The sequence below is a fragment of the Perca fluviatilis genome, chromosome 1 (genome assembly GCF_010015445.1).
Source record: "Perca fluviatilis chromosome 1, GENO_Pfluv_1.0, whole genome shotgun sequence".
NCBI classification, from domain to species: domain Eukaryota; kingdom Metazoa; phylum Chordata; class Actinopteri; order Perciformes; family Percidae; genus Perca; species Perca fluviatilis.
Genome location: NC_053112.1, coordinates 10,848,623 through 10,873,889, shown reverse-complemented (window position 1 = coordinate 10,873,889; position 25,267 = coordinate 10,848,623). Strand labels below are relative to the sequence as shown.

At 41.5% G+C, this 25,267-nt stretch overlaps 1 protein-coding gene across 2 annotated transcripts in view; it reads right to left on the bottom strand.

Annotated features, from left to right (window-relative positions):
* Positions 1-25,267, bottom strand: part of cacna1ab (calcium channel, voltage-dependent, P/Q type, alpha 1A subunit, b) — a 223,386-nt gene that overhangs the window by 26,835 nt on the left and 171,284 nt on the right. For both annotated transcript variants that reach the window (XM_039794714.1, XM_039794706.1), the window contains 13 exons: positions 24,353-24,513; positions 23,510-23,647; positions 22,038-22,239; positions 20,708-20,872; positions 19,924-20,034; positions 19,281-19,364; positions 13,963-14,079; positions 13,683-13,748; positions 12,779-12,876; positions 12,008-12,158; positions 9,805-9,932; positions 9,071-9,167; positions 3-108 (listed from right to left, as the gene is read on the bottom strand). In XM_039794714.1, coding sequence (XP_039650648.1) covers positions 3-108; positions 9,071-9,167; positions 9,805-9,932; positions 12,008-12,158; positions 12,779-12,876; positions 13,683-13,748; positions 13,963-14,079; positions 19,281-19,364; positions 19,924-20,034; positions 20,708-20,872; positions 22,038-22,239; positions 23,510-23,647; positions 24,353-24,513 — 1,624 coding nt within the window. The remainder of the gene's footprint in view (positions 1-2; positions 109-9,070; positions 9,168-9,804; positions 9,933-12,007; positions 12,159-12,778; positions 12,877-13,682; positions 13,749-13,962; positions 14,080-19,280; positions 19,365-19,923; positions 20,035-20,707; positions 20,873-22,037; positions 22,240-23,509; positions 23,648-24,352; positions 24,514-25,267) is intronic.

Genomic DNA, 25,267 nt, shown 5'->3' with positions numbered 1-25,267 from the left:
ACCCTTGGCAATCTTTATATCCAGTGCTGTCCTGATCAGAGCCATGAGGGTGGAGTTAAAATGCACCGTGTTGTCATCAGCAACCGGCAGGTCCATGCGCAGCAGCCTCTGTGGAGAGCCAGTCAGGATGAGAGGGTGAGAAAGGGACATGTCCTTGCTAAAGTGTGCCGTGCCTGAACCTCCAGGTTTGGGGAGGGGGTGAGGGGTTGGGGGGCGGGGTTGAGAGAGCTCCATAGACAACAGCCAATTAGAGTTGGACTGGATTCGTCCAGGTTTTATTTAATGTTTACTAAGACAGATTAGAGTAAAGGCAAGGATGACTAGGTGTCGAATCTGATCAGTGTAGCCTATTAAGTTAAGTCAGTGAATTTCAACTGGAGGCACTTGATTTTTAAGTCCTCCTGACAAATGTGGGCTACATTAAATGACTGTTGAGCATGAATATGTTAAGTCTGCTGCACAGTTTTGTGCAAGAGCATTTGCTTGAGGAAAGTTGAATAGGTGAGTCTCTGCGTCCCCTGTGTTTCCAGTGATACTCTACGAAACAGCACAGCTATCCACTGAGGGCCATCTGCTGCTAAGCAACTGTGAGAGCCGAGAACCACAAGGAAGAACAATCGGAGCCAAAATGGCCTCCGACCCAACCTGTGCCCATGTTCCCTAAATGTGTGAATGCATTGGCGCATTTACACATCTCTGTTGTTACACACAAAGATATATATAAAACAGAACAAATACACCTACCCCACACCCTCTTCCAACCCCAGCATCCCTTCCCGCCCACTTACACACAATTATTTTCACAGACTGCAATTAAGGGCGCTTAATTGGAGTCCTTTGAAGACAAAATAGGTTGACTGGAGAACAATAACAGTATCACTGGTGTAATTCTGCTATTTTACAGGAGACTGCTTTAGTTTTGTTCAACTGAGGCATCTGCTATAGAGCTCCCCCTACCTGTAAGGAGGTTCCCTGTCTTTACAAGTCTATACTGTACCAGGTAAAACCAATGGAGAAACCTGCAGATAGAACAAAACAAGCTGGGCCGGCTAGGGCCGCTTGCCGTTCCTATCCTGATCAGTTGGCATCCATTAGATTTACCTACGAACATGAGCGTTGGGCACTCACGATGGCAAGCACGGTAGTACGATGGCGGTGGGATTGTGTACATGCTTGTGTGTTCCTGAGTGTGTGCGAGTGTCAGGCATGCCCAAAGCCAAAGTGTGCGGCAGGCAGAGGGCATCGGCCTACATCCACAGCGCTCAGCAGACAGGCTCAATGTCGCCCATAGCCATGCGACATAGAGTGCAAGGATGACATGCAACACAACCTCCCAAGAAAAATCCCACAAACCCGGGCACACAAAGCATGCAACATGCCTTTACTTCACTCCCATTTTCTAAGCCCCCAACACTTCCCACCTATCCAGCCCACTACCTCCCCCCCGACTTCCCTCAAAACCCACTTTCACAATACAAGTAGCCGTGCATCCGCACAAAGAGAGTATCCTCAATCCAACTGGATTGATCCTACTGATTGACAGATTCATTTCTTATATTTTGCTCTCTACATTTTTACATTCATGGTTCCCTTAATCAAAGTCAAATTGGACAGCGATGGTAGTATTTCATATCAAGTCAAGATCTCTCTCAATGTCAAACGGGTACAGTGTCTTAAGGGGGTGTCAGAGTTAGAGAGGATTAGAGTTGTGGCATTCCCTGAAAGAAGAAAAAAATCATAGAGAAGATCAAAAAGAGATGATTGACGTTCTTTCTGTCTTTGTTTTGGACCAACCAGACTTTATTGAAGTAGTACTGTAGGGTAAGGGGACGGGGTCTATCAAAGGGGACACATGGTAGGGACAGCAGTTAGTTGAGTTAAACTAGGCGGCTCTAAGCTTGGTTATGAGATGTAGTTACAGATAAAAAGGGAAGGGCGAGAATGAGGAGGTAGAGGAGGACCGTGAAAACACTGAAAGAGAAAAAAGAGGAATCAAGAGAACGTGGGTCAACTGGAATTAACAGAGAGAGGAGTGTGTGTGTGTGTGTGTGTTTGTGTGTGTGTGTGTGTAGATAGAAAGGAAAGAGGCTGAAAATTACAGAACAAGACAAGAGATAAGGACGAGGACTAAAAACAACACTGACATAAGTTGACTAAGAAGAGGTCAGTAGCGATACACAGATATCAAAACTACTTTTTCCAGTAAGCGTGAGGCCTTGTGTCTACTAAAGGAAAGATCCAGAACTTTGCCTAAGCAATAAGAGCGATCAGTGCCAAGAATGTTCAAGATGTCTAACCTTCCCCTCTCTGTTCTGAAAAGAAACCATGAGGGCTTTCTGATCTCAAAATGTCCTTCATTGGACTTTTTCTGTGAAATTGTATCAATGAATACTGGAAGGCTTTGATGGCTGAAGTATGTGATGGGGACCACTGCTGACACAGGTTGACATTCTGGAGAGAAAGAAGAAGGACGAAACAGAAAGGAGAGATAAAGTAAAGACTTGGATGGACAGAGGGATGCTATGGAGAAATGACGATGGATGCTGATTGTTGACAGACATGTGGACGTACTGTAGAGGCAGAAGGACAGAAGAATGACAAAAAGAGAGAAAATTGACAGTTAGGAAAAAAACAGAGAATAACAAAGATTGAGTAAAAGATGAAGAGGAGAGCAAAACAGGAGAAAAAGAGATACAGGAGAGAAAAAGAAAGAAAAAGAGAAAAGGGCAAAAACTAGAAAGAGACAGTGAATAGGGCACTGACACCCAGATTCAATAAAGGTTTAGCACAAGGGAGAGTTTGCAATATCTGATCAAAAAAAGAATAGTTCAGTGTGGTTATGATTATTACGCAGGTAACGTCACAAGCTAGTTAGGCAAGTAAGGAGAGAGATTTCCATCGAGTATCTAATACCAATACATTTTTGGTACTGACCAAAATCTGTCTATAGCACCAAGTATGGAAAAACAATTCCTGTTCAAATAAAAATCTAGCAAAGTTTAGACTTATTTACCTTCAAAATTGCATGTCAATGTTTATTTTTCTCAAAGGAAGGCATTGAAAAATATGCAAATATATTAGTTTAGGTAGATTAGCTTTACAAGTGATGCACACACTTCACATTGTTATTTGGGGATGACAGGGTATTTGCCTTTGTGGTGCTACTCTTCAGAGCTTCTCGGCGCCACAAATATGACCAGAAAAACGATGGAAACGATAGCATTACATCATCTTTTCAATACTATTTTGGCGAATCTGGATGTCAATGACAAAGAGAATGAAAGATAGACAGAGTAGAGCTCTACTGAGGTGGAGAGAAAGAGTAGACAACAAGACAACGTGGCAGCGGATGCTGAAATGCTCGACCCCAATCTTTACACTGGTGGTCTGAGGGGCAAAGAGAACTCAAAGATGCTGACGTTTCCGTGGGTTTCAAAAAAAGCATCTTGAAAAAAGACCAAAAACTACAAGGGCCAGAACTTTTCCTACTCATTTTAATTTGCATGATTATTATTTGTATGTGCACAGTGTGTATTTGGCACAGTAATGTGGGCATGTTTATGTGAGCACTATAGTGCCATCCACAGGAATAAGAGACGCAGAGAACCGAAGACAGACACCCTTGCCGGTCCTTCTGTACCCGCATCGTAAGCAAATAGTTGCACTTTAGATGTTTGTCCGTGGGCCTCTACACTAGAGATTTTCACATGAACAAATTATTTTTTTATTGTTTCTTATCGTTGAATAATACAATGTGTACATAATTTCATATATATGCTCACAAAGAATATTAGTAATGACCACAAGCAATTGGTCGTCCTGGGGTCCTGCCATCATTTACACTTTTTTTTTTTTAAATGTACTTCAAATAAACATACCTAAAACACATAATGACAATATGTGGTCGGAGAATATGTTTTATTGATACATTTTGTGTAATTTGTTTTTGCATACGTCTCAACAACGGTGTAGAGACGGGAGTATTGTACAAGCTTATTAAATATTTCATTTCCGTATACTGCAAGATCAGTGTGGTAAAATATGAAGACATAAATTTCAAAACTGAGGTAGGAAAACAGAGGAACTTTTCTTACTTTTTAAGTTCCTTCATTTGTTATGGAAAAGGGGAATTGCTTGTCAGATCTGTGCTCTATATATTTTTGCTTTTCTGACTGGATTGTGGTGTGTGCATGCGTCCGTGCAGGTTGCAGAAGGACTGGCAAAGCCTCCCCCGTTCCCTTACTCCTGCGGCCTGGCGGGAGGAAATAAAAGAAAGAGGATTGACTACCACTCCACTGTCACTTCACTTCACTGCACGACAAAAGCCCATCCCTCCATCCCCGCGGTCGGAGAGAGAGAAGAGAGGACAGCGCTTACCACCACCACAACCACCACTAACAGACAATGAGGAGAACACCGCTGGGAGGGAGGGAGGGAGGTGGAGGAGAGGGGGAGAGGTGGAGAAGGGAGAAAGGGACGGGGCGGTTTCAGCAGATGAGAGAGGAGAGGATCTCCTCCCCAGCGATGGGGAGGTTTAAAGACGGTGATGGGAGGGGAATAGGAGGTGAAGAAGAGAAGGATGGGAAAAGGGAAGGAGAGAAGGAGGTGGGGGTGGTGGCCGAGGGGGGCGGAGGGGTAAGGTGGGGGGCGAGTCTACCTTATAGGCGACCCGGGCGGGACACCTCTTCCCGAGGCCTAGCGGCGGACACATGTGTCTTAGCATCTGATACATGTCTGTGTAACTGATCCGGCCGCTGGGGTGGCCACAAACACACACACACACACACACACACACATCCCATGCGTTCAAACAGCCGCACGTAAACACACACACACACACACACACACACACACACACACACACACACACACAGCACTCACACACGACAGACAGAACAAACAAAGACGGACGACGTAAAAACGAAAAAAAGAAAATGTATGAGGGGCAGGGAGAGGGAGGACGATGGTGGGAGGACGCAGACGCACAGAGGTGTGTTTGGAGGAGGAAGACATGAGGAGAAAAAGGAAAGAAACCGACAAAGGAAAGGAAGAGGGGGGGGGGAAACAAATACACAGAGGTTATTGTTTTGATCGCTGTGGATATGTGGTTGCTGTGGTGCCAGAGAGAGAGAGAAAGAAAGAGAAAGAGAGAGAACGAGGGAGTGTGTTAAGAGGCTTCTAGTCTGGTTTATCATAAAGTACAGGGGAGAGGAGAGGAAGGAAGGGAGGGCGGGAGAAAGGTTAGGGAAGGAGGGGAGAATTGGAGGAGGAGGAGGAGGTGTTATTTAGTTTAGTTAGTTGTTGTTAAGATACCGTTCTATGCGAGGTGAAAAGGGGTTTTGGGATTTTTGGTCTTTGCCCTCTTTCGCCACTCGGATAGAACTGGCAGCGGGGCTTCTAGCAGGCAAAGAAAAGCACCGCTGCGGAGATCGAAGTGAGTCACAATGGCAAGTCAATGCAGTCTGTTACTGAGGCTGCGTGTCCACTGGGGAACCTTAGCTCACCCGTGTGCCTCCAGATGTTCATGGGAGCCCTCCCTGATGATGACAGGGAGGGTTGGGATACCCCAACGGTGCTAACAGCTAGGCCTTGGCTATCGGAAGGTCAGTTCACCCACATCACCGAATGTGTCATCACTTAACCTCTTGTGGCATCCAGCTAATGCAGATAGTTTCAGGTTCTGGTGCCCAGGGTGCCCTGTTACTCAGAATAGAGCTCAACATTGACCGCCCACTTTTTTAACAGCTCTGGTTCTGGAAGTGATTTTCCGCGTTCAATATCTCCATTGATGTTTCATTAAATGCTTACATAAAGAGTTTTAAGCCTGAAACCAAGCCAACCAGCAACAAGATGAATCGTGACCATAAAACATTTGATCCGAAACCAAATAACATTTTGAAAACGGCAAAGAGGTTCAAGACGGTGTACAGAAACCATCACAGACTTCGATGCTAGCAGTTCGCGTAAACATTTCCATGGTAACAGCGAGTTCCACCAATCAGAGACGTCGCTGTTACGCTTAGGATTGTGGGTAGTGTAGTATTTCCAAGGGGGTAAGCCAGCCTCCACAAACCGTAGCTCCTACATTTTGTTTCTAACAAGCCATCACCTCCCGTTAGCATCCCATTGACTCCCATTCATTTTGGCGCCACTTTGACAGCGAATAACTTTACATCTGAAGCGTTTAATTTGTCCATTGTTTATTTCTAAAGAAACACGACAATGTATAACAGGCTCAATTACCTTGTACCTCATGTTATGGAGACGGATGTAGCAGATGTTTTTGTAAAAATAGGCTAACGATTGTGTCATAACCACGCGACTTACTGTCGCATAGTAGAAGAATTACCGTACAGTACAGGAGAAGCAGTTTCGACTTACATGAGCTGTTTAAGTTTAATTACTAATGTTAACTGCGTTCAGCATTAGTTTTATGGGCATATTTAGCCATATACCTTACAGACTCCTCTGCAAGATTGGGAATGATTGAGATTTCTCTTGGCACAGCTACCAGAAGACTTACAACTTTCAGACAGGTTGCTCACGTCACATTTACGTCAGCAAGCTCAGTTTGCAGCTGTGCAGTAACGCTCAGCCATCACCGGAAAAGTGCTTCTAATATCCTTCACTGGTCCCCGTCCAGAGCAACGGGATCTGTCTGATCTGTCCATTTATTTATTTTTCTTGAAACAAGGTTGATTTCAAACAGACTTCTAGCTTCTACAGGAGCATAAACCTTCGTTCCACAACCTCAGAGCTCATAATCAGTCCACCTTGGATGGCTTAGACATTATGGCTAATACTTAAAATGGAGAAAATGAATGGGATTTTTACTTCCAGAACCACACTGTTGAGCTCTATAACTCATAGTCCTCACTGTGAACAGATTCAATGGAACTATGGCCCTACTTTAATCATGCGAGCGCAACGACAAGTGCAAAGTGATAAAGTCTCCAAGCGCACCGGCTATTTTGGTTCATGTAGGTGATGAAGGGGTATATAAATCAAAGGGTGTGGAGATTAATGAACACACTGTCAGCCAGTCACATTACTGGTCTTATAGGGCTAAAACAGCTCAGCCAATCACAGTGAGGTATGACCAGTGGCTCAACAAATGGAAATATAATCATATTGTTGTCTGGATGGTGCAGAGTGGGACAATGTGAACACACAGCACCACAAATCTGCAGCCAGCAGCAGATGGTGTAGGTTTTTTTTAACAGTTAGCACAATGACAATATAAATTAATAATAATAAAAAGTAGGCCTATGTGTTTCTAGATAACTCAATCTCATTGCTTTATTAATTGCATTACTCCTCCCAGGCCCTGAAGCTTTTATGCATTTGTTTTACTATCATTTGAATGGTTGACCCTACTTATGTGTTCATTATGTGGAAATATAAATAATAGAAACAACAAAGCAGCTCAGCTGAACCATGAACGACATAGCCTCCTGCAGTTAATATAAGTAAATACTACAATATAAATACTCGGAACAGACACAGTGTCTCAAAACTGAAACTATGTGCATGGCTAGATATCACCAGGGTTACGTTGTTAAATATGTTGTTTTTATGATTTGGGTGAAGTGATCCTTTAACCATCTCTTATGTCTAAGCCAAAGACTGCAGCACCTTAAAAAGATCTTGACGGTAAGCAAACACAGACGGCATGACCAACGATTCTTCCCACGAGCATCTGTCGACACAGGGAGTTATTAAGAGGTACCTGGTGGACACAAGACCTTTTTTTATGTCCAGAGTCCCTGCCCCAAACCACACACACACCCTGCCCCTTTTCCTTCTTTCCCCATACACCAGAGCCACAAACAGAGCAGGTTTGGCCATATTAAATACATATATAGTATTTCAGGTAGCAGTGAATAGAAGCTGTTACCATAAGGCCTGTTACATTCTCCGCTCAAGGTGTGCCAACACAAGCATGTGGGATACACAAGCTCTCTGCTTACATAACAAACGCCCACAGGGGAAGTAATGTCAATATGATCTAGGACTGGGGTATTTACTATAAAAGATGGCCAAAGAGAAAGAAACGCGTGGTTGTGTTGCACACAAAAGAGTACCTTGAAAGGTTTTGTACATATTTCATTGTGCAATGAGCCCCATGCGCATTTCCCTTTGCATAGTCGTGTGCATTCTTTATGAAGAGCTTGTAACAGGCCTAGCACTTGTTTTGATTCCTTGAATCCTCAAAGCCACTGCGTAGGATTTTAAAAGTTTGACTTTCAGTACACATCGTGGCTTTAAAATATAAATACAAATTAAATATGACAGGCTGCTTAGCACAGTGGTTCACAAACATGTGCCACGGAGGCACAACAATCTGCAGTTTTTCATGAGCTGATATCAGCTGCTTTCATTTGTGTATGGAGCCTCGATGACACATGGCTGAAAAACACTGGCTCAGCTAACGGCTACAAGGGTTAGCGTTGTGACAGTATTCAGACCAAGCCCTCTCTGCAGAAGTCTCTGTACTAAAGTAACCCCCACCTCCCTCACCCAAACCCCAACTCAAACAAGAACAATGCACATTGCTCGACCATTTTCTGCCCAGGCAAAATTAGACAGCAAGCAGAAATAAAAGACAATGGCTGACTGGAGTCTGGACTCTAGTGTTTACATCATACGGAATTAAAAGTGAACATATCAGTGTCATTTCCCCAGCGTTCAGTCAGAAGACAATAGCGAGTGCAGTGCACTACCTCATGCTCCACACACCGCTATCGGTGTGTGTGTGTGAGTATGTACAAGAGTGTGTGTGTGTGTGTGTGTGTGCATTTCTGCATTGTCCCAAACATTCTCATTGTCATATCAGAATGCATATACAACAGAAACCCCTCCCCCCCAAAAAAACATGATCCAATGGTGAAATGAGATTAAAACAACTGAATAATGCAAACCCAAAGAGAAAGATCAAACCAAATGAAATAAAAAAAGTTGAAGTAGGAAAGATTTTTTTTTTTAAAGTGATAAAGAGCGACATTCATTCCAGTCTCTTAAAGGCGAGCAGGTTGCGTTTAAGTTTGTGCTTTAGGGGTTTGGTCCAAACCTTGCAGGCCACCCTATGTGGGCATTTCTTGCCAAGGCCCAGAGGAGGGGAGATAACTCGCAATAAACTGTACATATCCTTATAATGTATGCGCCCGCTGCAAGAAAAATACAAGGAGGGAAGGTTAGGTGAGGGAATACACAGAATACAGATAGAGAGAAAAACAGAGGAGACGATAGAGAAGAAGAAAAAGGATAGGGAGAAGAGGAGAGAGCATTTATTTACACTGAGAAAAAAAGGTGTAGGACACCTTCCTATCACACATGCCCACACACGCTCATTACAGGGGGCTGAGGAGGAAGTGGAGAGGATCACATTCAACTCAACTGTGCACTAATTGTGCAATTTGAGGACGAAGGCAGAAAGGTTCAGAGAGAAACGAAGAAAGAGAAGACAGGGAGAAAGCTGGAAAACTCTTTGCTCAGGCAGGCCAGCTGTAACTGACCCACTTTTAACTGCTACAGTATCATCACATGATGTAGATCCTGTTTCACCACAACACTTCTTGAATGAGATCATCCCCGTTTTTTTTGGGACGGGAGAGAAAGTGAAGGGTTAAGAGTTCTTTTACATTCAGCACAAGGCTGTTCAAACGGGTCTAGACATACATAACGTTTGCTAACTTATTTTTACGTTACACATCCGTCTATAACAGTATTTTCTTTGCTATTTCATTACGTATTTCGCGGGACTTGTACAGCGTGTGTGTATGAGTGTGTGTGTGTGCCACTCACCAGGCGGCAGGGTCGTACTCGGCCCATATCCTTACGTACTCGTCCAGGTGATGCGGCCCCAGGATAGAGGAGTCTCTGGTCAGGTACTCAAAGTTGTCCATGATGACAGCCACGAACAGATTCAGCATCTGGAACAAGGACGAGGTAAACAAACTCATTGCAGAAGTTTTTTTTTTCTTGTTAAGGTTTAATAATCGAACACTACTGGATTCTAGATGCAAGACAAATGGTAGATCGGGTTTGGAGAATTGTTTTTGTCACTTGAGTTACTTTAAAGCTGGAATGCTGAGCTTTTGTCCCCCTCTCTGGAGAGTAATTACACAAACGCCGTTGATGCGTGTTTATGACGTACAGTATGTCTGCAGGTGAACTCGCTGCATCTCCTCCATCCCCAGGAGCGCTCTCTTCATCTTCATTCAATTGTTTTTTTTTTAATTTATTTAATCCTTCCTCTGAATGCTGACTTTAGTTTTTATTTGGAGCATTCACTCCAGAAATTTTGCTTCTTAGGATTTTTCGCCATACTCCCAGCTGCTGCTCCGTCCCTATGGTCTCGCCACTCTTCCTGACCCTTTTTAGCTCTGGCTGGGTGACGTAAAACGCATTACTTCCGATGAGCCAGTACGGGAATGTCGCTCTAAAAACCCTGAAACCACAACTTCAGTTCAACATTCTGTGAACTTTTTTGGCAAGGGCTTGACTGTAGTGTACGTTCGTTTACACGTAAAAGTCCCATAGTCCATATTTAATGTTGATGACAAAATTCGTGAGCTTAGAATTATAAGGTTCTATCTCCGTTTAGGGTAGTTCTGAGGTATTGAGCATCAAAGTTTTTACATCCCAGCTGGCAAAACAGTTATGTAGTATAATCTACTATTAATAACTAACTAACAAAATATTTTTCTTACAAAAATAACACCACACAGGCATTAATAAACACCTAATGGATCAGATTATGTCAAAAATTTAATTTCGACCAAAAGTGGAGATAGAACCTTATAATTCTAAGCTCACGAAATGTCTGTTTTGAAACCAAGTGAGAAATCCCAGATGACTGATATGTCAAGGAAATGAAGCAGGACGACGAACATGTTAGTTGAACCATTTATCTACAGCTGGATATGGAAAGGCAGAGTTGCCTTGCTGCCAATGTTTCCCTTGTAGTCAGCTGCAGTACTGCAATATATCCCCTGCCGCCCTAACAACAATTTTTACCCATAGGCTTCCATTGATGAAGACACCCCTGTTAAATTTGATGACAAGACACTAAAGCAGCCAGAGCCAATTATAAAGTAGTTTAGCATGTGTTGTCAACACAGTGTGAAGTCGATAGGACCAGACTGATCTCATGGAGTGGCGTATGTATGACACGCCAATTCGTATGCCATTTTGGCGTGTTATGAAGACGCATAATCGCTTTATAGTGTGTTTAGCAACGCCCGTTTGGCCTCCATTGACCTACGTTACGTGCGAATTATCGCCGTAGCCCAATAATAATAATACTAAAGCCTTTCCCAATGTTCTTTTCCTAAACCCAACCTTTTTTATTATTATTATTTGTTTTTTACACAATAACGATGTTTACATCCACTGCACGTGGATAGCTCAAAATGCGTACAGATGACATGCCATTTGGCTTTAGGAAAGTGGCGTGCATGTTTACGCAAAGTCTTGATGCCATGTTGATAGGACGAACAGTTTGGTTCAATGAAACACTAATGCACAACAATGTGTCATTGGCCACACGACATGGTAGCCATCTTGGAACACGGTAGCCAGGATTACATAATAAATCCACACTTTAACACTATGGAGTAACACCAAGCAGAGAGGGATGACTGAGAAATATATGATATTATTCACTTTAGGTTTTCCTTTACACCCTCTAGTAAGGAGAAGTAAATGGATTAATATTTTGGTAACACTTTACTTGAAGGTATCTACATAAGAGTGACATGACACTGTCATGAACACATGAATCCTAACCATAACCATATCCATAAGTTGTCATGACAAAAACCGAATGACACTTACTAAAAGAAGCGTTATGTCATAAACGTTTATGACTTGTTTATAATGTTTATGACACGTTCATGACAGTGTCATGTCACTCTTATGTGGATACCTTCAAGTAAAGTGTAACCAATATATATTTTTTTTTTTAAGTTAAAGGGACATTCCGTGTTTTGTTTTTTTTGCTCACCAGGAAAGAACAGAGGAAGATGAAGGAGACAAAGTAGGTGTAGGCAAAGGTGCTGCCACATTCAGGGTCTTTGTTCCCTGAGGCCGGGTCGCATTCCTTGCCGCCCAGGCAGGCCAACATGATGTCATGCCAGGCCTCGCCCGTAGCGCTCCTGCACGAGGGGAAAACACACAGCAAATCATGAAAGAGTGAGCACACAGAAGAAAGCATGACATTGATAGTAATGTGCGAGAGGCATCTACTCAAACAATGCAGAGTATATACTGCTATGGCGCAGCTTTGGGGACATGAGAATTCATCAGAAAGAAGATACATTGATAAATTCCAGAAATCATGGAAATAGCATCTGCAGACAAGAACTGATGTAATCACAACAACTATTTCAGTGCCGTAGTTTTTTTTATTTTTTTTATTTTATTTCAAGATCTCCACAATGGTGCAGGTCCTTTACATCAGCATGCAAGCAAGGATAAATACACATTTAGACACATGCAAACGCACCCGCACCCACACACGCACACGCACACGCACACGCACACACACATGAAAAAACACAATAGGACTGTGAGACACGTTGACATGCAGCTAGAGTTGAACATGTTGACATAAAATAGGAGGTGGCAGTGTGCAATGGCAATTATTTAAGGATCACAGACGAAAAGACTCCTCCTCGTGGGGATTAGATCTGTTTCACGTTTTTAGAGAAAGGAGGCTTGTGCGAACGAAATAATATAGCCTACATGTGTGAAAAAGAGAGGCTAAAAGACGCACCTGAACAGCAGCATTAGAGCCATGATGAAGGTCCTGAAGTTATTGTGTTCGTTGATGGCACTCTCTCCCTCGTCATCTAGCGCCAAATTCCCAAACAACTAAACTCATAAACAGCGGAGAAAGAAAGCAAACCACGAGAAGAGAAAAAAAAAAACATTACCGTATATTCTTTACTCTGATGATAAAGTTGAAACAATGCAGTAACAACAGGAGCTGTGGTGGGGATTTTAAAATGCTACATCTGTATTTTACTCCATCACAGTAATTAAATATTGTGAGCTACTTACTTGGATAAATCTATGTCGCTGCACTTCTACTTCTACTTTCCTATACTTCTGAGGCCAATATTATACTTTTTCTCCACAGCATTTATTTGACAGCATTATTATCTTGCCGAGTCAGATTTTACATACAAAACCTACATAAAACAGACTTGGTGCAAATTAATAATTTAAACCATTCTGCAGTATATCAAATATTCCAAATGGCTCCAGAACCAGCTGCAGCATTAACATGTTGCGTTACACATTAATGCATCAGTACAGTAACAATAAACTGGCATTACAAGGTGCAGTATAAGGTCAGACTGGAGCTACTGTTTCTTGCATAGGAAGTATTAGAAGTAAGAAGTATTTCGTTTTGATACTTTGAGGACATTTTGCTGGTATCACCTCTGTGCTGTTAGTTTAGTTCTTCACTTGTAATTTTGGAATACAAGACTTTTATTTGTAACTGGCAAATAGCCAAATCTGTATGTTTAAGTAGTTAAAGGATGTGAACATTTTATATGGTGTTCACACATGTGCAGAGAACATTTTTGACATATGTCGAACATATATTCTAAAAAGTCATATAACAACATATGCAATTGAATATTCAAATAGGCAGATATAGCGGTGCTCACCTGCATGCCGATGATGGCATAGATGAAGAAGAGCATGGCAATGAGCAGGCACACGTACGGCAGAGCCTACCAGAGAAGATGAAGAGAGAGGAAGGATTTGTAAGGGCTGTTACGTGTATTGATGTAAATTGTAGTATAGGGTTTATTTACTATGGGATTAGAGGAGCGGAACAGGAGATTAGTGAGAAATGAGAACGTGAACTATAAAGCGAGTTAAAATCAAGACTGCTTCTTTATTGGACAACATACATAATGTGTGTATCTGTTAACGACTGAATACCTTAAAGGACTGGACAAAGGTCCACAGCAGGATGCGAATGGTCTCTCCCTGTCTCAGCAGCTTGATGAGGCGAGCTGCTCTGAACAGCCTCAGGAAGCTCAGGTTGATGAAGTTATTCTACATCGCAGAGGGAGAACACGGTCAGTTTGACCAAACACACGACGCGTGCACAACCTCCCTCTACCAAATGCAAAAAAAAACAAAAAACAACAGCGGAAGAAAGAGAGGTCAAAGAGAAACAGAGAAAGAGAGAGGGGGGGGGAGAGGGGGAGGGGGTCCAAACCCAACAAAACATAACCAACTGCAAACATAATGGCTCTTAGTAGATACAAGTACAAATGGGAGAAAGACAGAGAGAAGGTCAAAAGACAAAGAAAAGACAAAAGGAGGAAAAAAAAGAGAGGAAATAAGGAAAATCATAATTCAAAGAGTCTAAAGGTCATCATCCAATCTGGTACAGCAGAATGCTTTTTTTTTTTTTTTTTTTTTTTAAAGAACCAAATGCACTGATCTCTGGGGGGCAAGCAGGCCACACAAGATGGAGCACAATGCACTGTGCCTGTCAACCACGCACACGCGCGCACACACACACACACACACACACACACGTCTGTGGCCCAAAGAGCGTGGCTTAGGGTTGTCTGTGACACCGAATGTTTTCAAATGTTTGGGGAGTTTTCTTTTCAAAATCAGCCTGAATCTGGTGGCTCATCTCCAGAGAACAGCAGCCACTGTGTATTACATAAGAGGAGGAGAAACTTTGTGCCTTTTCATACTTGGGTTGAAGCTTGGAGGTTTGTTCTCTCTGGTCCGAGAGTTTAGTATGTTTGGAAAAGTGTTGTTCATGGTCTTAGGTTGGCTTTGAGCATGCTCTGGAGCCTGCAAATGTTATTGCCCGTGTGCAATGTTAGAGATCTACATGGCGCATTAACGTCATCCCTCACTGGGTGCAATGGGAATACTGAAATTAGGAGAAAAGAAAATGGTTAAAACAATTCTGAAATGGTTTGGACATGTGTCTCGATTAAAGATGTTGTGGAATTGTGACATGGCACACGCCCAATCGTGACTGTTTACGTGGTTTTGTGACTAAAGCACTAGCATAAACATCATGAAGCATATACGTATATACTTTTCTTGATGTTTGCAAAACTTGCTAAAAACTCAACTTTACGTCCAGTAGGGGATGATTACGTTGTTGAAGATTTCTGTCGTAAAAATCTATCAAGGGTGTTACGAGTGACTCTCGGGTGTAAAAAGAATCCTGCAGCAATGACTCGCTCTGCTCAATGACCGAAGAAACCAACCTGAGAAAAGACTCGAGTATCTAGACCAAGTGTGAAAATGGCCCCAAACACTGCGGCGCTACGGTCTCGACATGAATTCAGCCCAATGAGTTGCTGATTTTTGCTTGTCCTTTCTTAACAGTGTCACAGAGAGAATAATATGTAACGTTCAACAGCCAAACTCCGTGGTGAGGCCCTGGCATTTTGTGGTTGACAGGCAAGGTGGGAAGAGGAGCATGAAGAGGGAGAGGAGGGAGAGGAAGGACTAGCGAGCAGCCTCAGTGCAGGCATGGTTTGGCATGTCAGCATACTTTTTGAGGAAAAGAACTGGCCTACATGCAGACCAGTAGGGGCCAGTGGGGGCCGAGCACATCCTAAGCTCTGATTCACACATTCACTTATTTAGTTGCATTAAGAGTGTGTGGGATTTAAATTTTTCACTTTGCATCAGATTTAAGATTAACATGAGCCAAGTACTAGTAAATACTAGCAGCTAATGTTGTCATGATAACACAAATGTGCGTACACTCATACTGTACTTTTGCAAATAGTGTGAATTATTAACTTGTTGCAGTTTTATCAAATGTGATATTTGCGATCAGCTGCACTAACCCACACGGATGCCGCGGGTAGAACTGCAGTAAACTACATCTTGAAGCAGATCCATGTGTACCTAATCTGTTGCCAGGAGCCAAATATGGAAGATTAGTTTGCAGAAAACATTTGCGGCCCCCTGTTCTTTAGCACCAATCCACCTGGGTGGAAAATTAGCTAAATGTTGGAGATTTTGGGTATGAATTAAGCCCAGTGACCAGGAAGCCTTTGCTTTCCCTGTGTACAGATCCGAGTAATAAACTGGTAAACTGAATATTATACTGTACCTCCAAAAGTTTTTTCAGGGAATTGAATGTGCATGTAAGTATGTGTAAAAAAAAAAAAAGTATTACGTTAATAATGAACCTCTCTATGTCATCAGGTACAGAGTTTAAAAAGTCATCATCCAGGAAGCACATGCACTGGTGTCAAGGATAAGACTGGTCATGGGGGGAGGGGAGTGGGTGACTGGGGGGGTAAGGAATGGGTTGGAGGGGTGGGCGGGGTATGCATGACCAATGAGGATGCAGCAAAAAGCTTTGAGAGATAAATTACAAACCAACCAGATTCTACATGTGCCAAGATGTAGAAAGATGAATTGGGAGGGAGTTATATTTTTAAGTTTTATTGGTAAGTTGTAGTACATTGTGAGTGGGTGAGAGACATTTTTGTGAGGGAAGGGGAGGGTTGGTCGTGTGTTTTATTGGGCAGGGGCATGGGGCACACCATCACCATCATTATCATCATCATCATCATCATCACAGCACCACCACCACATGTCATGGCGCAGCACGGATGGAGAACACGATGAAGGATTTCATAGTGCATTTTGATTGGATGGATTTTATCAGAGGAGGAGGAAGTGGGAGGGGCGTAGGGCGCCAACAAAGTAGAGAGGTTTAAAGAAAGCATGTAAAGAGATAGAAGAGGAAGACGGAATCATTATGGGTGTCATTGATAAAGGCAGTGAAACACAACTTCAAGTCAACAACAGAAGTTAACGATAGTGTTTTGAGATACAGCATGTTCAGCCCCTATTTGATGCCAGCTCTATCAGTAAACATCTTATTCGGTTAGCTTTAGCATTGGGTAGTAACAAGCTTGTTCTAAATGGGTCCATTAAAGGGTTCTGCTCTGCCTACCAGGTGTGAGGTAAATCTAATTTTGCTATTTTTAAAAAGTATATATTTCAAGTTACGTAAATCATTAACCTTAAAGTATTCAAGCATTTGCAAAGGGTGTACAATATTTCCTCCCCTTTCACTGACATGTATTTATATTGTCATTTTGATTGCCTGATGTGAGTTGCATGTGTTTTTGGAACTCAATTGGAAACTGCATTTCCTGTACTTGCATGACAGAGACTGTGCTCTCTAAGCTTTTGGATATACGGCTCGAGACCAAAATCTTGCCTTTATAGGTAAATGTTTGCACTACACCTAAGTGTGCAGAGGCTTCTTTTCTCCTTATTAGATTTGTTGGCAATCTTCACACTGTTTGTCAGTGGAAAAAAGGAAAAAGGGACTGTTTGGGTGTTGTTAGATTTTTGTTTAATTTTGGGGAAATGAAGAGTCCTCAAAACTGTCACAAGAAGCTTAGTTAACCTGAAGTAAAAGCAGGTTTTGGGCTTTGCCCACAAGGTAATTATGCAACCAAGCAACCTGCCACTTGTGATTACTAGCCAACACAAGCTTTTGCTTGATGTGCAAAGATCAGATGTGCTGCTGCAAGCTGACAGAGAATCAATCGGATGTCTGAAATGATCAGTTCACTGTGGAAAACACCACTGATGTCAATTAATGTCTCTTCAGACAGCTAAGATGTCAATTGAGCACGTCCAACATGGCCAGAGGGTGTCTTTGAATCATCTGGAAACACTGTGGTTTTGCAGTAATTACCACACTTACTCCTAATCAAGTCAGTGTGAATGAGAAGAAGTCTTCAGTAAACGTCAGAAAGGTTTTGTAAATTCATAACGGAAAACCAGACACAAAATCCAAATCGCTGTTTGGTGTAAGGTAAAAACCAATACAGTAACTGGACAACAGAGAGGGGCTGAAATTGTTAAAGTATTGAATATTATAAATCTTATAAAAAATATTGAGTCTTACATCTATAATCATATTAAGTTCAAATGTATAGAATAAAACACACTGATAGACATACAAACACCAAAATCAAAGAGAACAGTGAGATAAACATGAGTGGACGCCAGCACATTAAAGACACAATCATTGATCGGTACAAATTTAACCCCAAAACATCAGACGCCGCATGTCTCTCCTCCCGTTGCACTTACAGATACTACATGGGCTGTAATTTGAATGTGGACTTTATAATTAGTTGACGTTTTGGGGTTGAAGGAATGCCGCACACCAATCCAGAACTAGGCAATTAAGTTGTATGAGAGGTTTTGCTCCAAAAAGACATATTTGAAGAATTTGAGATGAAAATAATCTCAAATAATGAAAAAGAATATGAAAGTACCAGATAAATAACATCAAAGATTAAAGGAGTGAACTCTTCCATAGACTAATGTACACACATCAAATATACACACACATTGACGAATTGATACATGCAAGCTACAATTAGCTAATGTCAGTTTCTCTGTTAATCATTTTGGCATCAGGAATCCATCTGCCTGTACCATTTACAGTCTGACAGACAGCTAGATTAAATTTAGCAGAAAAGGAAACAAAAATGTACAACAGACGTTAGTTAAAGGAATAGTTAACATTTTTTGGTACTCATTCACATTCTTGCCAAGAATTAGATTAGAAGATCAATACCACTCTTGTTTCTGTACGATAAATATTGTTAGCATAGCTTAGCATGAAGACTGGAAACAGTTAGCCAGGCTCTGTCCAAAGGTAACAAAATCCGCCAATTAGCTCCCTGTTTATCTTTATCTTGAATGTTTAATCCAAAGTGTAAAAACGATATGTTGAGGTTTGTGTGGGACCTTAATCATTCTTAAGTGCAACTTTATAATCTTTCTTAGCATTGAACATCTTTTCCTTGTAAAATAATGTTAACGGCGGTCTCTAGGCTTCTCCAAATAACTCATGAATAAAAAAAAATAAAAAATCATAATTTTGGGAGAAAGTTCTGCTAAAGGATTTCAGTAGGTTAGCAGCATTTTGAGGGCTGTGAGCAAAAGATAACTACACAGTGGGCCACTTTAAGACTCCAAAGAGTAGAGAAGGGTAGTCAAGATTACAACAACAATTATATCAGGAGATTCCTCTAAATTAATTCAAAATGTATATTTACTGAGAACAAAGGGAATAAAATTGAAACCCCAGATCTATCAAAAGACTGGTTTAGACCTTTTTCCTTTGAGTCCACCGAACCCGTTTCACGCGACAAATCATCAACTAGAGTTCGCCTGCAACCATCAAGTAAAGTGTCATCCAGACACTCCGCAGCACTTACCCCTAGTTCTGTCACTAATATGTCAGTGATGCTTCCAAGGACGGAGACAAAATCAAAAATGTTCCAGGCATCTCTGAAGAAATTCTGTTGGGAAAGAGAGAACAGTGAGACAGTGGGAGACATTAGCCCAATGAGAAGACAGAGAGACGGTGAAGGCATCCTACTGGCACTGCGGGCCAGGAGGGAGGGAGTATGTGTGTGTGTGTGTGTGTGTGTGTGTGTGTGTGTGTGTGTGTGGGGGGGGGGTAAGGGACACGCCCTGGCCAATGGTGGTGTTGTTACAGATGGAGACAGGCTGGCAGGAGGCTGATAGCGTGACTGCTGTGCAACACGGTATGCTCTGGGTTTTTCAGAGGCAGGAAGAACATGCTCTAGATCTGTCTTCCAAAACATTCCGCCTTATAAATGAATAATAGGATGAAACACTGAAGCATATAGACTGGGTCAACCTAGATAAGCAATATATGTGTGTGTGTGTGTGTGTGTGTGTGTGTGTGTGTGTGTGGCTCGCTGGTGTTTTTTGCCTCCAACGTCGCCTTCCAGGCAAACCTTAACCCTAAACATAACCATTGCTGCGCTGCCTGGAAGGCGACTTTGGGGGCAAAAACACCAAACACCATGTGTGTGTGTGTGTGTGCCTTACCAGAGGGCCGAAAGCGATGACCTTAAGGACTGATTCCATGAAGAAGAAGGTGGTAAACACGATGTTGAGGTTCTTCAGGACCTCATCATATGTTTTTGATGCACCGTCAAACTAGAGACACGGAAACAAAAAATGGTGGAAAAAGAATAAGAACAGTAAAAGTAGGAATCTAAAGCTCCAATAATCTGCCTTTTTAATTACAATTCCACAAGCTTAGCTAGTGTGATGTAAGCTAAACATCACACACTCGTTTTACATATTATGGGTTTTAAGGTTCAAGGTTCTTTATTTGTCATGTGCACAACAATAACAGAAGGAGTAGTTGACAATGAAAATTGTAAGCCTGAGGCACCTCCAACAATGCTCATTAAATAACAAAAAAAACCCAGCAAAACCGACAAGTAAAAGCTAAATCTGAATCTAAGAAAAGAAAAAAAAATAGTGCAAGCTAGGATATACTTTTAAGGAATTCTAAAAGTTCAAACGGAAAAAGTATGAAGGGAAATATCACAGTTCACAAGGTGTTTTCACTGTTGATTAGTTGAACTGTTTCACGGTATTTTCAATAAATGCAACATCTTTTCCAAAAGTCAATGAGTAATCGTGAGTAAATTATCGTGATTTTAATATGGTCCAAAATAACTGTGATCATGATTTTTTTTTTCTCCATAATCGAGCAGCCGTAGTTACAGTCAACGCTTTCCCTGTGATCACACCTACTCTGGAATACCTTTGTGATGCTAAAATATACAACCCAATTCCACACTGAGAGACAGACGTGTACCTTCATCATGAGGACAATGGTGTTGAGCGCGATCAGAGCCATGATGCTGTACTCGAAGGGCGGAGACACCACAAACTGCCACATGCGGTACTGGAAGCTCAGTTTATTCTTGGGCATGTGGCGAGTCAAAGGCCTGGCGTTGATGGCAAAGTCTATACAGGCTCTCTGTGGGGGGGGGAAACGGAGAGGAGGGAAGAGTTACAGCTACGTTACTTTTAACTCTTTAAGAAGCTTAAAAAAAAAAAAAAAAAAAAAAGACTTGACACACAGATGTGGTATCACAGAGGGATCACTGTCATACTTATTCTGGCACTGTCCACTATTAGGTCTTTTTTTTTTCTAAACAATGCCAGACAAATATTCCGACAGATTATAATCTGGCTATTCTTGGTTGCTCTGACAGTACGGAGGCCCTTCCTCCCCAACATAAAGCAATCATTAGACTAGGCATGGTTGCAGCCAAAAAAAATCTATATTACTCAGTTGGAGGTCTTTACTGTCCCCATGTTTCAGGCTCAATGACATGCTTTCTATGGCTACGATTGAACAGATTTGGTTTGACAAAAGGAATTCACAAAAATACTTCCAAACCATTTTTGATCTTGCGTGATGAGACCTAAATGTCTGATGTGTGTGTTTGCTGCTATGCTACGCCCTTAATCTGAGCACGCTTTGATCTTGCGCTCTGATACTCTGGCAGCCCTCCACCTATGTATATGTGTGTGTGTGTGTGTGTGTGTGTGTGTGTGTGTGTGTGTGTGTGTATTTCATCATCAATTTTATTGCCAGAAGACAGACACAGACATGACATACAACATACAATAAAAACAAAAGAAACAACAATACTGCATTTCTATAAGAGACACTTATACCAGTGTTTCCATAGTGATGATCGGTATCGTATGGCACTGAAGCTAGGATTTGCCAGCAGCATTAACAATGCTGTTCTGGGAGACGTTCAGGCGACAAAGGAATTTGTAGATCAGACTCCTCAACAATGCCTGGAAGGTGCTGACCCCCGCATTACAGAACAGGTCACTTGCACTAGAGCACCTGGGTTTGTTGAGCAGTATCCTCATACAGTCATTATAAGCAACCTTGAGCTTCTGCATGCTTGCCTTTTTAAACGTAGTCCATAAGGGAGCAGTATACAAAGGAGTGCAATATGCTTATTATTATTTATTTTATTTTATTTTTTATGTCTGCTTTTTTGCTTTTTTTTATTGCTGTCTTGTCTAATTTACTGTGTGACTGTTTATGGAAAATAAAGAATAAAAATTACTTGACACTAGATATGTAAAACATTCAGAGATTCTGCACATCTCCTCACCTCATTCTTTTCTAAACTGTAGTCCTCCATCATCTTATCCCCCTGTTCCTGGAAGGTGATGATGATGAGAGCCACAAAGATGTTTACGAAGAAGAAGGGGAAGACAACGAAGTACACCACGTAAAAGATGGACATTTCCATCCTAAAACCCGGGCTAGGGCCCTGATTCTCAAAGGTGGAGTCCACCGAGTGCTTTAACACCCTGCGAGAGGAAGAGAGAAAAAAAAGAAAGAAAAAAAACAAAAATGAGTTATGGGTTCAGGGAAGCTTACATCCACGCATTAGTTTGTTGAGTGTTTTCAGATTAACGTATCTACTTTTTATTTGAATATTAAATAGCATAATATGACATTCCAATCAAATCAAATGCAACAAAAAGGTGATGTGTTCAACAACATTAAGTACATATTGGTTTCATTCATGTATGAAATCATTTCAATAATTCTTACCACTAAATGTATATAGAAATTCCCAAATAAGCTTAACTGGTTATAGTAAATACGTCATTAATCCACAGCATGTTTGTTTCAGCTTCGCATTTATGGTTTAAATGTATCTCTTTGACTAGATATTTCTAGATATTGCAAACATAATCATCACTGGCAAAATCTAGACTACTGTGAATTACTTTATTGCAACATCTTACAACCTTTTGGGTTATAGCGGTTGTTTAAAATTAGATTATTATTGAATTTTTTTGCTTCTATTACATGATTAAAGTGCTCATACTATGCTCATTTCAGGTTCATAATTGTATTTAGAGGTTGTACCAGAATAGGTATATGTGGTTTAATTTTCAGAAAACACCATATATTTGTTGTACTGCACATTGCTGCAGCTCCTCTTTCCACCCTGTGTGTTGAGCTCTCTGTTTTAGCTACAGAGCGAGACATCTCACTTCTGTAACATCTTTGTTGGGAGTCGCACATGCGCAGAAAGTACTGCTAGCTAGTCAGTTGCAGAGCATAAGGGAGTGCCATGCTAGCAGCTAGGCAAGCATTATAACGTGTGTTACAAAGTGACGCACGCTCGTCACGGAAGTAAAGGCTGGACTACAACAGAGCTGTTTGGAGCAGTTTGGGAACAGTGTTTTCTCTAGAAGATGGTAAGTCCCTTTGGGGTGGACTTTGGGCTTTTTGACTTTGTAAACCTATAACGTGAACAAAAAGATAATGTGTATAACACAATAAAGGAAAGGGGAATAGCCTAATAAAAGCATAATATGAGCACTTTAATACATGTAGAAGCAAAAACGATACACACTATGCCAGTAATGGCAAGTGGTGAGTAGGATCTCTAATTGGAAAGTGTATTATAACAAGAACAAGTTTAAAGATGCCATCCTGTGAGCAGTTTGTGTTTCTTAATGCGGGATATACATGTTACTGTATATGCGTGGAAACATTTGTGTGTGTGTGTGTGTGTGTGTGTGTGTGTGTGTGTGTGTGTGTGTGTGAGTGCGTTCCACTCACTGCGGCCACCCCTCTCCAGTGGAGACAGTGAAGAGGGTGAGCAGGGCCCAAGCCACGTTGTCGTAGTGGAAATCGTACTTCTTCCACTCCCGCTTCTGAGCTTTAACCTCATCTCTATCATACACCAAGTACTCGCCCCTGAAGGAACAAACACATGGTTCATAATGAAAAGGCAACATAAGTATCAATCAGTAAAGAAAAACAGCCAGAAATAGAAGTGTAGAAAAGCACCAGGACTACCATACACCCTATATTTCTAATCTCTGTTTATATTTGACGTGATGAGAAGTTAGGGTTAGTAAAGCCTTTCAGAGTGAATGTTCCTCATTGAATAACACAATTTATTACAGTTTTCCACCAAACTCCTCTAGGTGGCAGCATACAACTGATCAAGTGACTAAGTGATATTTTTCTCATTTACATAAGTTTAAATCCATGCTGTGTGCAAAGTATCCGTGGCACTATGATATTGGGTAATTATGGTATTTTGAGAGTAGCATACTGTACTGCATGCACCTCAAGCACGAACAATACAAAAAGGTTGCTAAAACATGATGTTACTTTGCATAAAACAATGTATCTTAATAAATGAGAAGACCTTGATACACATTGTGCAAATCAGATGAAAGATGAAAAATGCTAATTTCTGATACATGACATCGTGTAAAAACAACTACTGGCTGACACTAATACTGCAAAGTATTCTTGGCACTGCATGGAAAACACTCATACTAAATTCATTGTAGTTTTTTTTTAAACTAAAAAATGGACAAATCCTTTGACGTAAACATGTTTTCCGAAAGTTATGAATTGCACACTGTGTGTTTGGGTTTCTGAAACCACCTGCAGTCCCGCTCAAACTCTTTGGATTCGTCCGTGCAGAAGAAGAATCGGCCTTTAAAGAGCTGCACGGCCACCACAGCGAAGATGAACATGAAGAGCATGTAGACGATCAAGATGTTCAGCACGTTCTTCAGAGAGTTGACCACACAGTCAAACACAGCCTGCAAGGCACAGAAGGAGACATTAAAAACCCCACTACAGCTGTATTTGTAGGCTGACTCACCGGTTTAACTCTGACAGAAACTCTAATGAATGTGTATGACGGACAGTTTGGGGAAAAAGTTAACTGTTCGCCTTGAATTTGCTAACCTGTAGGATTTTTTTTTATTTTAAATCTGTCAGATGATCTAACAGTTTTGTGTTTTTTGCACTGTTGGACAACATTTCAGTAATGCCGCCACATTTTGGGATCTCAGAAATTACTTTGGTGATTGCATTGTTATTACAGTAAATAAAATAATTGACAAATCCACAAAAAAAAACACCAGTTTTCACCAACACAAGTGTTGAGAAATAAAAGAGTGAATGTGTCATTATTCCAATTACTAAAAAACTTTTTTTTCACAATTTTTCACAGATACACTTTAAGCTGTGTGCCACTCTAGGGTCCGCATCTTTTAAGGAATTCAGTGAATTTTGAAGGGATTCTTGCAAGAGAAGGCTTTATTTCTGTGCCGAATTCAGAAGCATGCCGTTTGTTACGGATGTAAAAAAAAGCCTCCTTTAGCGTCTAGCCGTTTGGTGTCATATTTAGACACGCTTGGTCGGGACTCTTGGTGTCACTTTTTGACGCTGTGGGTCGGGACGTACGTTTTAACTGACATGCGGCACGAGAACGGGACAGTTAGGTTTAGGAAAAGATCGTGGATGGGGTTACAAAATGAACGTTTCAGTGACACGCGGGACAAGAACGGG